At 63.6% G+C, this 12938-nt stretch overlaps 2 protein-coding genes across 2 annotated transcripts; one reads left to right on the top strand and one right to left on the bottom strand.

Moving 5' to 3' along the window:
• The first annotated feature begins 729 nt into the window (after positions 1 to 729).
• On the top strand, positions 730 to 7056 carry MYDGF (myeloid derived growth factor). The gene is made up of 6 exons (XM_040990331.1): positions 730 to 876; positions 4676 to 4726; positions 5051 to 5112; positions 5554 to 5635; positions 6402 to 6474; positions 6735 to 7056. The coding sequence occupies exons 1-6, from the start codon at positions 730 to 732 to the stop codon at positions 6812 to 6814; spliced, it is 495 nt and encodes a 164-aa protein (XP_040846265.1). The 3' UTR covers positions 6815 to 7056.
• A 1951-nt stretch (positions 7057 to 9007) lies between these two features.
• Positions 9008 to 10046, bottom strand: TNFAIP8L1 (TNF alpha induced protein 8 like 1). The gene has a single exon (XM_040990329.1). The coding sequence runs from the start codon at positions 10044 to 10046 to the stop codon at positions 9486 to 9488; it is 561 nt and encodes a 186-aa protein (XP_040846263.1). The 3' UTR covers positions 9008 to 9485.
• Positions 10047 to 12938: the final 2892 nt, after the last annotated feature.

The raw sequence follows: 12938 nt of genomic DNA, 5'->3' as shown, positions 1-12938 counted from the left end.
TATACTTCCATGCGCTGTGGAATGAGGAAGTGAAGGCTCCTGCCTCAGGTTCTTGGTGTGGTGCAATCACACCCCGCACCACTTGAGGGCGCGCACAACACACAGCAGCCGTTCCTCCAGCTCCCCGCACCGAGCTGTCCTTCCTCCTGTACAACCGCTTTTCCAACGAACGCTGACTTTTTAAAAATCGATTTTTATTGCGCCCGGCGCATTACCCTGGTGGCTAAAGTCCGCGCCTTCCATGCACAGAGATCCCATATAGATGCTGCTTCAAGTCCCCGGTGCCTCACTTCCCACCCAGCTCCCTGCCTGTGGCCTGGGAAAGCAGTGGAGGACGGCCCACAGCCTTGGGACCCTGCACCCGCGTGGGAGACCCCGAAAAAGCTCCTGGCTCCTGGCTTCGGATCGGCTCCACGGCCACTTGCGGAATGAATCACCAGATCTTCTTCTCCGTATATCTGACTTTGCAATAAAAAATAAATCATTTCAAAAACATTTTTTTCTTGGAAAGGCAGATTCACAAAAAGGGTCTCCCGTGTGCTGGTTCACTCTTCCAATGGCTGCGAGAGCCGCACAGCTGTGCCAAACTGGAAGTCGGGGGCCCCGAACCGGCGCCCCTCTCGCGTCCCTCCGGTCACGGGCCGCGAACTCGCGACGCCGGCGTCCCGCGGACTTCCGGGCGCGCGGTCACGTGTGTCCCTCGCCGCGCCCCGTAGCCCCGTTCCCAAGATGGCGGCGCCCAGCGCGGGGCTCCCGCTGCTGCTGCTGCTGGCGGCGCTGAGCGCGGCGGGCGCCGTGTCCGAGCCCAGCACCGTGGCCTTCGACGTGCGGCCCGGCGGCGCGGTGCACTCGTTCGCCCAGAGCGTGGGGCCCGGGGTGCGTGCGGGGCGCGGGGTGCGTGCGGGGCGCGGGGTGCGTGCGGGGCCCGGGGTGCGTGGGGGGCGCGGGGTGCGTGCGGGGCCCGGGGTGCGTGCGGGGCGCGGGGTGCGTGCGGGGCGCGGGGTGCGTGCGGGGCCCGGGGTGCGTGGGGGGCGCGGGGTGCGTGCGGGGCCCGGGGTGCGTGCGGGGCCCGGGGTGCGTGCGGGGCGCGCAGGGAGCGGTGGGAGGGCGTGAGGGGCGGAGGGGGCTCCCCTCATGAGGGGGTGTCTGAGGAAGGGGCTCCCGTCCTTTCGGGGTGTCTGAGGAAGGGGCTCCCCTCATGACGGGGTGTCTGAGGAAGAGGCTCCCGTCCTTTTGGGGTGTCTGAGGAAGGGGCTCCCGTCGCTCTTAGGGTGTGTGAGGAAGGGGCTCCCCTCATGAGGGGGTGTCTGAGGAAAGGGCTCCTGTCCCTTTTGGGGATGTCTGAGGAAGAGGCTCCCTTCCCTTTCGGGGTGTCTGAGGAAGGGGCTCCCATTCCTTTTGGGGTGTCTGAGAAAGAGGCTCCCGTCGCTTTTAGGGTGTCTGAGAAAGGGGCAGGGGCTCTTGTCCCTGAGTGGGTGTCTGAGGAAGAGGTTCCCTTCCCTTTTGGGGTGTCTGAGGAAGGGGCTCCCGTCCTTTTGGGGTGTCTGGGGAAGGGGCTCCCTTCCCTTTCGGGGTGTCTGAGGAAGGGGCTCCCGTCCTTTTGGGGTGTCTGGGGAAGGGGCTCCCTTCCCTTTTGGGGTGTCTGAGGAAGGGGCTCCCGTCCCTTTTGGGGTGTCTGAGGAAGGGGCTCCCATCCCTTTGGGGGTGTCTGAGGAAGGGGTTCCCGTCGCTTTTAGGGTGTCTGAGGAAGGGGCTCCCTTCTGTTACCAGAAGTGCCCTGTGGGTTCTTTGCTCAGCTTAGTATCGAAAGAAAATGTCGGGAATCTCTTGCAAACAGAAAAGCTTATTTCTGAGGGTAGCAGGGAAGGGAAGAAGGGGAAGACCCCCGGAAAAGAAGCCGGGAAGTGGGGTGCGTCTCGCAAGAGGAGGGAGAGACAGCAGAGGTTTGGGGAAGGGGCTTGGGGTTTTAAGCCTTCCTTGGCCCCGCCTTGTGGGGCGGGGCGCCTGCAGCTGAGAGGCTCCCCATTGGTGGGCTCTTCATTAATTAGGAAATGGTTGGACAATGCTGGCGCCGCCCCCCTGAGGGTGTGGCCAAGACCTCAGTGGGCCTGAGGGTCTCACCTTCCTGAGGGGTGTCTGAGGGAGGGGCTCCCGTCCCTGAGGGGGTGTCTGAGGAAGGGGCTCCCGTCGCTTTTGGGGTGTCTGAGGAAAGGGCTCCTGTCCCTTTTGGGGATGTCTGAGGAAGAGGCTCCCTTCACTTTCGGGGTGTCTGAGGAAGGGGCTCCCCTCGCTTTTGGGGTGTCTGAGGAAGGGGCTCCCGTCCCTGTGGGGGTGTCTGAGGAAGGGGCTCCCGTCGCTTTTGGGGTGTCTGAGGAAGGGGCTCCAGTCGCTTTTGGGGTGTCTGAGGAAGGGGCTCCCCTCGCTTTCGGGGAGTCTGAGGAAGGGGCTCCCGTCCCTGTGGGGGTGTCTGGGGAAGGGGCTCCCTTCCTTTTCGGGGTGTCTGAGAAAGGGGCTCCCGTCCCTGTGGGGGTGTCTGAGGAAAGGGCTCCTGTCCCTTTTGGGGTGTCTGAGGAAAGGGCTCCTGTCCCTTTTGGGGATGTCTGAGGAAGAGGCTCCCTTCACTTTCGGGGTGTCTGAGGAAGGGGCTCCCGTCGCTTTTGGGGTGTCTGAGGAAGGGGCTCCCTTCCCTTTCAGGGTGTCTGAGGAAGGGGCTCCCATTCCTTTTGGGGTGTCTGAGGAAGGGGCTCCTGTCTCTTTGGGGGCGTCTTAGGAAAAGGCTCCCTTCCCTTTCGGGGTGTCTGAGGAAGAGGCTCCCGTCACTGAGGGGGTGTCTGAGAAAGGGGCTCCCCTCGCTTTTGGGGTGTCTGAGGAAGGGGCTCCCGTCCCTGTGGGGGTGTCTGGGGAAGGGGCTCCCTTCCTTTTCGGGGTGTCTGAGAAAGGGGCTCCCGTCGCTTTTAGGGTGTCTGAGAAAGGGACAGGGGCTCTTGTCCCTGAGTGGGTGTCTGAGGAAGAGGTTCCCTTCCCTTTCGGGGTGTCTGAGGAAGAGGCTCCCGTCACTGAGGGGGTGTCTGAGGAAGGGGCTCCTGTCGCTTTTGGGGTGTCCGAGGAAGAGGCTCCCGTCGCTTTTAGGGTGTCTGAGGAAGGGGCTCCTGTCGCTTTTGGGGTGTCTGAGGAAGGGGATCCGTCCTTTTGGGGTGTCTCAGGAAGGAGCTCCCGTCCTTTTGGGGTGTCTGAGGAAGAGGTTCCCGTCCTTTTGGGGTGTCTGAGGAAGGGGCTCCCGTCGCTTTTGGGGTGTCTGAGGAAGGGGCTCCCCTCATGACGGGGTGTCTGAGGAAGGGGCTCCCGTCCCTTTTGGGGGTGTCTTAGGAAGGGGCTCCCCTCATGACGGGGTGTCTGAGGAAGGGGCTCCCGTCGCTTTTGGGGTGTCTGAGGAAGGGGCTCCCCTCATGACGGGGTGTCTGAGGAAGGGGCTCCCGTCCCTTTTGGGGGTGTCTTAGGAAGGGGCTCCCCTCATGACGGGGTGTCTGAGGAAGGGGCTCCCGTCGCTTTTGGGGTGTCTGAGGAAGGGGCTCCCGTCCCTTTGGGGGTGTCTGAGGAAGGGGCTCCTGTCCTTTTGGGGGTGTCTGAGGCAGTGGCTCCCGTCCTTTTGGGGGTGTCTGAGGAAGGGGCTCCCGTCCTTTTGGGGTGTCTGAGGAAGGGGCTCCTGTCCTTTTGGGGGTGTCTGAGGCAGTGGCTCCCGTCCTTTTGGGGGTGTCTGAGGAAGGGGCTCCCGTCCCTTTTGGGGTGTCTGAGGAAAGGGCTCCTGTCCCTTTTGGGGATGTCTGAGGAAGAGGCTCCCTTCACTTTCGGGGTGTCTGAGAAAGGGGCTCAGTCGCTTTTGGGGTGTCTGAGAAAGGGGCTCCTGTCTCTTTGGGGGCGTCTTAGGAAAAGGCTCCCTTCCCTTTCGGGGTGTCTGAGGAAGGGGCTCCCGTCGCTTTTAGGGTGTCTGAGGAAGGGGCAGGGGCTCTTGTCCCTGAGTGGGTGTCTGAGGAAGAGGTTCCCTTCTCTTTTGGGGGTGTCTGAGGAAGAGGCTCCCGTCACTGAGGGGGTGTCTGAGGAAGGGGCTCCCATCCTTTTGGGGTGTCTGAGGAAGGGGCTCCCGTCCTTTTGGGGTGTCTGAGGAAGGAGCTCCCGTCCTTTTGGGGTGTCTGAGGAAGAGGTTCCCGTCCTTTTGGGGTGTCTGAGGCAGTGGCTCCCGTCCTTTTGGGGTGTCTGAGGAAGGGGCTCCTGTTCCTTTTGGGGGTGTCTGAGGAAGGGGCTCCCGTCCTTTTGGGGTGTCTCAGGAAGGAGCTTCCGTCCTTTTGGGGTGTCTCAGGAAGGAGCTCCCGTCCTTTTGGGGTGTCTGAGGAGGGGGCTCCCGTCCTTTTGGGGTGTCTGGGGAAGGGGCTCCCGTCCCCGAGAGCACGGGCCCCGGGAGGGTCGGGGGGACGGGATCTGAGGGGCCGCGGGGTGCGGGAGGCTGAGGGCACCCCGGCTCCTGGGCCGTGGCGAGGGCGGCTTTTGGGGTGAGGGAGGGCTCTGGGGGTGCGGTCAGGGTCGGGGGGGCCGTGGGGTTTGTGATGGCGGTTTGGGGGGCGGTGCTTGCGGGCGGGTGTAGACGTCCTTGGGGTCACAGCCGGTTCTCCCCTGCCCGCAGGACAGGTACACCTGCACCTTCACCTACGCATCCCAGGGTGGCACCAACGAGGTGAGGGCATGGCGGGGGGCTGCCGCCGCCCCCCTGGAGCACCCCGTCAGGGCGCGGTTGTTGGGGGGGTGCTGCCCTGCCTCCCGCTCCCATCCCACGGGGTCCCCGAGCCAGCACCACTTCTAGAATATTCGTGTGTGTGTGTGTGTGTGTGTGTGTGTGTGTGTTGGGCTGAGAGAGATCTCCCCACCGCTGGCTCACCCCACAAATGCCCGCCTCCCTCATGAGGTGCCACGCTGGTCCCCCTGCCGGGCACAGGGACCTGGGGCAGGCGGGTCGCCCCGGGAGTGGCAGGCTAACCCCCTGCCTGTCGTGTCCCCGCAGCAATGGCAGATGAGCCTGGGGACCAGCGAGGACCACCAGCATTTCACCTGCACCATCTGGAGGTATCGACTCCATCTCCGACGCCCCCAAACCCGCCAGGGACCCCGCCGGCCAGCTGCCTCACCCCAGAACCCGCCACGGTGCAGTGGGCTCAGGGTTTCCTGGTGCAAGGCCAGCACTGAGGACCCCCTGGTCCTTCTGGTGGGCACCCGCATCCTCACAGCCTCACCCCTGCCTGCCTTGGGCACAGTGCCTACCTTGGGCACAGTGCCTACCTTGGGCACAGCTGAGCTCGTGAGGGGTCTGCCCCGAGATGCCCATATCCCGTGGGTACTCGAGCCGCAGGGTCCACCCTGGTGCCACACAGGCATTTTGGGACAAGCCAATACATGGGGGGTCCTGGGACTCCCTCGCAGCACGTGGAAGGCAGCGGGCACCGACCGGGTGCCCTCCCGGGCCCCGGCTTGCCCACCTGCCACTCCAGCACCCCCTTTGCCCCGCAGGCCCCAGGGCAAGTCCTACCTGTACTTCACCCAGTTCAAGGCCGAGGTGCAGGGCGCCGAGATTGAATACGGCATGGCCTACGTGAGTGGCAGCCTTGGGGGGCTGAGGGGTCCTGGGGGGGTACACAGCCACTGCACTCCTGGAGGGGACTCGGGTACCTGGGGAGGAGGCGGGATGGCGCCGTGCAGGTGCCTGGGCCTGGAGGTGGTACCCGGGGGGGATGCCAGGGTCCCCTCGTGGCAGAGGAGCCCGACGTGGGAGGCAGCGGCGAGGGCGCACGGCCAGGGGGTCCCGGGACCCACGTCACCCACGCACCCACGCACCCACGCTGGAGCCCCGGCCGTGGCCAAGTGAGCCATGACGGTGGGAGCTCGCGCTCTCTCTGCCTTCCAAAGAAACAAGTCCACATTGAACGTTTTTGGGGGGAAGCCGCGTATCTGCAGGGTGTCTGTAAAAAGTTGGTGGAAGTGCCCGTCACAGACGGGCAGGTTGCTGACCTGCAGCATTTCTGGTCCCGCAAGTGTCTTTGAGGCAGAGTGACAGAAAGGAAATAGATCCTCCCGCTGGCATGTCGCTCCCCACGTGGTCCCTGCAGCAGGGGGGCTGGCAGGGGCACGCGGCCCGTCCCGACTGCTCATCTGACCGCAGGTGGCATCCCGCGAGGGTGGCGGGGACCCCGATGGCGGGCTCACGCCACAGCTCCCACCCCACACCTCCGTTAACCCCGCTTTCCCGCAAGCTTCCTGAGGTCCCCACCTCCCCGCGCGCTCCCCGCGCTGCCCCTGCCACCTGCAGCTGGCGAGGGCACAGGGCAGCCCGGTGACCGCCCGGCCGTGTCTCCTTCCAGTCTAAAGCCGCCTTTGAGCGCGAGAGCGACGTCCCCCTGAAAAGCGAGGAGTTTGAGGTGACCAAGACGTCAGGTGGGTCCTGAGATCTGGCAGGTGGCAGCCCCGTGCCAGCGGACCCAGCCCTGCGTGGGGGGCAGCACGGGCTGGAGGAGGCCCTGCACTCGCTCAGCCCAGGGGGGCTCAGGGCCCCCCGTTGTGGTCCCCTCGGCCCCGGAGCTCTAGTGGGGGAGCATTCCAGCTCCCGGCCCCTGGGGATAGAGTGGGTGCCGGGGCAGTGGGGGACAGGGCGGGGTCCCCAAGGCCTGACGGGGTGTGTGTCCTGTGTCCTGCAGTGGCCCACAGACCCGGGGCGTTTAAGGCCGAGCTGTCCAAGCTGGTGATTGTGGCCAAGGCGGCGCGCAGCGAGCTGTGAGCGGCAGCCCAGCCCCGGCCGAGGGCACCCCAACACCCGCTCCTGGACGGCCGCCCCGCGTCCCCCTAATGCCACCGCCACGGGGACCACCAGCCTGCCAGGACCCGTGGCCAAGCCCAGCGCCCCTGCCCGAGGCCCCCCGGGCCACTTTGTTAAACCACCCAGGGACCTCCTTTCCAGGGGACTGGAAAGAGAGGAAATGTTTTCATATTTAAAAGAAATAAAACGATGAATAAGCACCAGCAACGGACTGGGCCCTTCCGACCAAGCGTGGGGGGACAGGGCTCCCCCATCCGACCGCGCTGTCCTGTTGGAAGCGCCCCTGCGGCCCCGTCATGGCCATGGCCACGTGCCAGCTGGGCCCACGCCGTGTCCACGCTCCCCTCCCTCGGTCTGGGTCACAACCTGGTGACCTTAAAACAAGTGCCCACAGGCAGACATACGGTAACAGACCCCAGAAGGGCGTGGGTCTCCCCGGCGGGTCACTCCCTGGGGCAGCTTTACAAGGTGCTGCAAGCTGGAGGAACATTCTAGAACCAAGAGCAACTAGAACACGGTGTCAACAAGGGCCAGCGTGCGGGTGCCCTAAGGAAAGTCTGGAAAAGCTTGCACCCCCCCCCAGGACGGGACCCAGGACTGCGGGGTGACAGGGAGCTGCCCACAGCAGCCGTGCCACGCCGCTGCCCGCCCGAGAGCCGTTGGCCCAGGGGTGCGGGGTGTTTACACGCAAAGTCTGACCCCCTGGCACCAGCTCACTCCATGCAGGGCGTCCCTCCCACGCGGCAGGCCGCGGGAACCCCGAACCCCCGGGCCATTACTGCTGCCCGCAGTCACAGGGCGCCAGCGCCAGGAGCTGGAGCTGGTCTCCCACCCAGGCACTGGGGGTCTTCACACCCCCTGGATCAGACATCTGCTCCCCCAACCCACCCACCCAGCAACGGGATGCCAGCACGCATCCATATTGCAGAATTAAACCTCAAATGCCCCGCCAGGCTCCACCAGCCAGTGGCCTTCAAGACGCGCTGATTGGGAACGAGAGCCTGGCTCCCTCCCAGTGTGGCTCACTCAGCCACAGTGGCCAGCCCTGCCAGGACAAAGCCAGGAGCTTGTTCCAGGTCTCCTTTAGGGGTGCGGGGTCCCACACACTGGGGCCATCTTCCACAGCTTTTGCCAAGGCACATCGGCAGGGAGCTGGACGGGAAGTGGAGCAGCTGGGATTCAAACCAGCGCCCCGTGGGATGGCGGTGTTGGCAGGTGGTGGGTTTACGCACTACGCCACAGTGCTGGTGCCCACATCTCTTTTATTGCCACAGTCATACAAAAGGACTTCGGTATTTTTAATAAACGTGAAAGGCAGCGAGAAACTTCCTTATGATGGCTCCCTCCCCATGTGTCTACTATCGGGCTGGGCCAGGGCCACGCCGGGAGCTTCTTCCGGGTCCCCCACTCGGGTGCAGGGTCCCGAGGCTCTGGGCCGTCCTCCACTGCTTGCCCAGGCCACAGGCAGGGAGCTGGGTGGGAAGTGGAGCAGCCCGGATACAAACTGACACGTGCAAGGCAAGGACTTTAGGCACTAGGCTACCTCGCCAGGCCCCACAGCAGTCATCTTAATGGGATGTGATATGCAGGTATCTCCAAGGGAGGCTCATCCCACCACATTACAATTGGCCCGCCCCCCAAAAAAAACTGCTCTTCAAACTCCACTTTGTCCACTGAGTGCCCTCCTGCGTGGCTTCCGGCTTGCATGAGTTGGGGAGGGTGCTGCTTTCTCTGGGGAACCGCCCCCTCTTCTCCCACTGCCAGGTCTGCATGCCATCTCCGTGTCGGTCCAGGTTCCGGCCATCTGTGCTTGACCCAAGACAGACAGAGCCCTCTGAAGGGTGGCCCAGTGGTGGGCACTGCGGGATCTCCCTTTCGTGGAGATAGTGCCAAGAGAGCTGAGGGAGGCAGTGCAGGCCCAGCCAGCCAAAGCCCAGCTCTGCCCTGGGGTTGGAACTGCCACCCTCGGGACTGGCCTGTGCCCTGCCACGCTCCCCCATGCCCCGCAGACTCCCAAAACAACCTTTGGGACCTGCGGCCCGATTTTGCAACCTTCAGCAAACAACAGCTCGGATGCACCCCCGGCTCCCACCCCCTGGCAGGCCGGGGAGCGGCTGCAGAGGAAGGGATGGGTGGGGCAAAAGTCCCTGAAACCATTTGGTGTAGAGTCATGATGATATCCACGCGTGGGAATGAGCTTCACCCTGCACGCAGGGGCTAAGTGTTGGGGTCAGCCGCCTGCTGGCCCCAGGGTTCAAGTCCGGCCCTGGTGACCGCGCCCCGGACAGGGGGTGGCAGGTGGCTCGGGGTTCCTGCAGCCGCCCACGTGAGAGGCCCAGATGGTGCTCGGTTTCCTGGCGAGGGCCGCGTGGAGGCGCAGCAGGCGCGCAAGCTCACTCTGCCTCTCCAAAAACAAAAAAAGTCATGTCCGTCTCAGAAAACCTAGGGCTCGCAGCAGTTCAGTTGCATTTTCCCAATAAGTCTCCCGGGGGGTGCGCATGCACCCAGCCCTGACTCGGGGTTCTGGGGTGCAGCAGCCCCAGGCAGTGCGGGGTGTGGGCATCGTCAGGATCTCACACATCCCCTGCCACTGCCCCCCACGCCAGGCCGGGGCGTGCAGCGTCCCCCACAGTCAGATACCGTCCTGGTCCAGCAAGCGGCCAAGGGCATCGCAGATGCGGCGCAGGTGCGAGTGGTAGGGTTCGGCCGGCCCGTAGAGCGCGGCCAGGAAGTCGCCGTCGGCCAGGTGGCGGAAGGCATGCTGGATGCGGCCGTGCGACTTGGCCGTGAGGTGCGGCCCGGCCGCCTGCAGCAGCAGGTCCCGACAGTCGAGCAGGCCCGAGGCCAGCACGCGGCGGTCGAAGGTGAAGTCCACCTGCTGGAAGCTGATGGCGGTGAGCGCCAGGCTGCGCGCCTTCTGCCGGAAGCGCCTCAGCAGCGCCAGCTCGTCGGCCGCCAGCTGCCCGGCCCGCAGCAGCACGGCCAGCTTCACGGCCACCTTGACCAAGTTCTTGATCACCTTCTGAGCCTCCTTGCGGCTGCGCGTGAACTCCTTGGTGGCGCGGTACAGCTCGTCCAGCACCTCGCCGCTCGCCTCGTCCAGGAGCGCCGTGGCCATGCTCTTAGAGGCCATCTTGCTCAGAAGTTTCTTCTGCGTCTGCAGGGCCAGGTTGCGGGCGCTGAAGGTGTCCATGGCCCTGCTGGGAAAGAGGGGGGGACATAGGAGCTTAACCCAGTAAGTCCCGGGCCATCCTGCAGCCGACCAAGAGGGGGGCTGCCAGCCCGGGCGGTCCGAGGTCCCCCTGAGTGTCCACTAAAGTGCATGGGAAAAAGGACTCCGCGTACCCAGGCTCCAGATACACAGACTGAGGCCAGGGGAGGAAGAGGCCTCTGTCCCTGGTGGAGGGTCCTTCCTCGCCCGTTCAGAACTGTGTGGCCTCCTCGGCGAGGGTCGGGAGCAATGGGTACAGGGACTGGGTGGCTTCCCCGGACTCCATTCAAGGCCAGCAGGAAAAGGAGGCGGTGCCATGCCTGGTCCTCTAAGCCACCCCCAGATGTGCACACACACACACCTGGGCGGCCAGCTGTCCGCCTCCAGCCTCCCACGCTGCCCCTACCCTCCCCCCCGACCCATTGTTCTGCCACCACGCACGATGACCGCTGTCCCCTGGGGAGTAGGCCGAGAACCAAAATAAATGCTAGCTTCCTTCCTGCAGGGCTGGTGTGGCCGCCAGGGCCGGGGCCTTCCCAGGCCTGCACGCTCCGGGTCTCTGCTGGCCTGGCCACCTAGCCTCGCTGACCACAACAGTGGACTAAGGCTATGGGGACTTGGCCTGAACACTCACACAGTCACTCAACAAACATGAGTAGGCATGAGCTGTAGGGCAAGCACACGCCCCTTTCTCCTTAAAAGTTATTTGAGAGCCCCCACACAGCCCTGCAGTGGAATCCACCTGGCCCCTGTGCTTGTTTACATTGCTACTGATGGGAAAGAGAGAGGAGAGAGCGAGCTCCCTGCTGCTGACTCACTCCCCAAATGGCCACAACAGCTGGGCTGGGTGAGGCCAAAAAGCAAGAGAAAGAGCCAGGAGCTCCTTCCCACGTTGGCGCAGGGGTAGGGGTCGGGGAGATTCTAGAACAGTCACACTGTGTCCTGAACCAGATCCACAGAGACAGGAAAGATCGAGGTCAGAGGTTACACACAGCCGGCCAGGTGTGGCCTGACCCATAGCCTGGCGGCGATGATGCCCCCCCGCCGCCCACTTCAGCGAACAGATCCCCCCAAATTCCAGCTCCAGGCTAACAGGCACTCTGGGAGGCAGCAGGTGCTGGCTCAAGTCTTTGGGGCCCTGGTACCCATGTGAGAGACCCGGATGGAGCTCCGGGCTCTGACCTGGCCCAGCCACTGATACTGTGGTCCTGTGGAGAGGGAACCAGCAGATGGGCGCACCCCCCTTGCCCTCTCTCTCGTCCCTCTGCTTTTCAAATACAATAAAATGTAAATAAATAAATGCTTTTAAAAAAATACATAGCAGGGCTTGGCACAGTAGCCTAGTGACTAAAGTCCTTGCCTTGCATGCGCCAGGATCCCATAGGGGCACCAGTTCATGTCCCAGCTGCTCCACTTCCCATCCAGCTCCCTGCCTGTGGCCTGGGAAAGCAGTGGAGGACGGCCCAAAGCCTTGGGACCCTGCACCCGCGTGGGGGAGACCCAGAAGAGGCTTCTGGCTCCTGGCTTCGGATCAGCTCAGCTCAGTGGCCGTTGCGGTCACTTGGGGAGTGAATCATGGGATGGAAGATCTTTCTGTCTCTCCTCCTCTCTGTATATCTGACTACCAATAAAAATTATATATATATACATACATATATTAATAAAAATCTAAAGGAAACCTCCAGATTTCCAAAATGCACCTGCCCACGCAGGGAGGAGGAGGCTGCAGCCCCCATCCCGGGGCGGGGGCACCCAGGTCCTCCTGGAAGCCTGCCCCACCCCGGGATAAGCCCCACACCTCTGGCAGGGAGGGAGGCGGGCAAGTTTTTCCCTCGAAATTGGGGCATGTGGACTTTTGCCCTCTGCCACCCCCACCCCACTTCATCGTGTTGGGACACATGAGCCCTGAAAAGTAGATGCAATATCAACTTTGAACTTTAGAACCTGCTGTTCACACCGCCACTGCGCTGGCCATACTGCGGCCAGTGGCTGATTCCGTGTCCCCTACAGAGGTCTAGAGCCCCACACCTGGGGTGAGGTGGGAGGGGTCCCACATGGCATACAGGCCACCTGCTAGGTCCCCCAGTGTCACGCGGGACCCCAGGAGCGGAGTGGACATCCAGGAAAAGAACGTGGCTCTGTGGGAACCACCCCAGGCAGCTCCACCCCCTCATCATGAATTATCCATGTCCCACACCACATCCCTGAATAATTGATGGCCTCCCTGGGCTGCCTGCCCAGGCCAGAGCCCACCGAGGCCAGGGTCCCAGGGGCTCCCAGTGGCCTGCTCCCCAATCCCTGGCCCCCCACACACCACAGCTGCCCCTGCACCCAGCCCTCAGGGGCGCAGGACTTGTGCACGGCCTAAGAGAGGGAGCGCTCTGGGGGCGCGAGGCATGGAGCTGCCACTGCAGTCGCATGCCCCAGGGTACCCAGGGAACCCAGAAAGCAGGCGGGTCAGGCCACCTGCTGGGCTTGGGGGGAGGTCATAAAATGAATGTCAGGGGACCCCCGGCCTGGCCCTCTGTAGCCAAAACATGAGCAAAAGGTTTGAAGGGGCCTGTGGGATATGGGTGCCTCTGCAACGTGTCCAGGCTGCACCCCGTGGACGGGTTCTCCCCTCCAGCAGCCAGAGGGCTCCTGGGCTCCCAAACTTCCCCTTCTCCCCACAAAGATCCACAAAGCCACACGGGCCCCCTCCTTGCCCTGGCTCTCCTGGTTCCCCCCAGGATTCCAAAGAACTTTCCTGCCATTGCAGCCTGACGCGTCACCTCCTCCTCTGACGTCTGCCATCCATCTCTCCCCCATGCCCTCCCGCACCCCATAATCTTCATGCACTAACCCCCTTAGGGTCATGACACCTACGTACCCCCA

This window comes from Ochotona curzoniae, unplaced genomic scaffold (assembly GCF_017591425.1).
Source record: "Ochotona curzoniae isolate NIBS_2020 unplaced genomic scaffold, NIBS_Ocur_1.0 contig_605, whole genome shotgun sequence".
Lineage (NCBI taxonomy): Eukaryota > Metazoa > Chordata > Mammalia > Lagomorpha > Ochotonidae > Ochotona > Ochotona curzoniae.
The sequence above is the reverse complement of the archived record's forward strand: the minus strand, read 5'-3'. Positions and strand labels throughout refer to the sequence as shown.

Coding starts and splice junctions, on each gene's coding strand:
- MYDGF (XM_040990331.1), top strand. CDS start 730: ATGGCGGCGCCCAGCGCGGGGCTCCCGCTGCTGCTGCTGCTGGCGGCG. Junction 4,727..5,050: donor CCCAGGGTGGCACCAACGAG/GTGAGGGCATGG, acceptor GTGTCCCCGCAG/CAATGGCAGATGAGCCTGGG. Junction 6,475..6,734: donor TGAGGTGACCAAGACGTCAG/GTGGGTCCTGAG, acceptor TGTGTCCTGCAG/TGGCCCACAGACCCGGGGCG.
- TNFAIP8L1 (XM_040990329.1), bottom strand. CDS start 10,046: ATGGACACCTTCAGCGCCCGCAACCTGGCCCTGCAGACGCAGAAGAAA.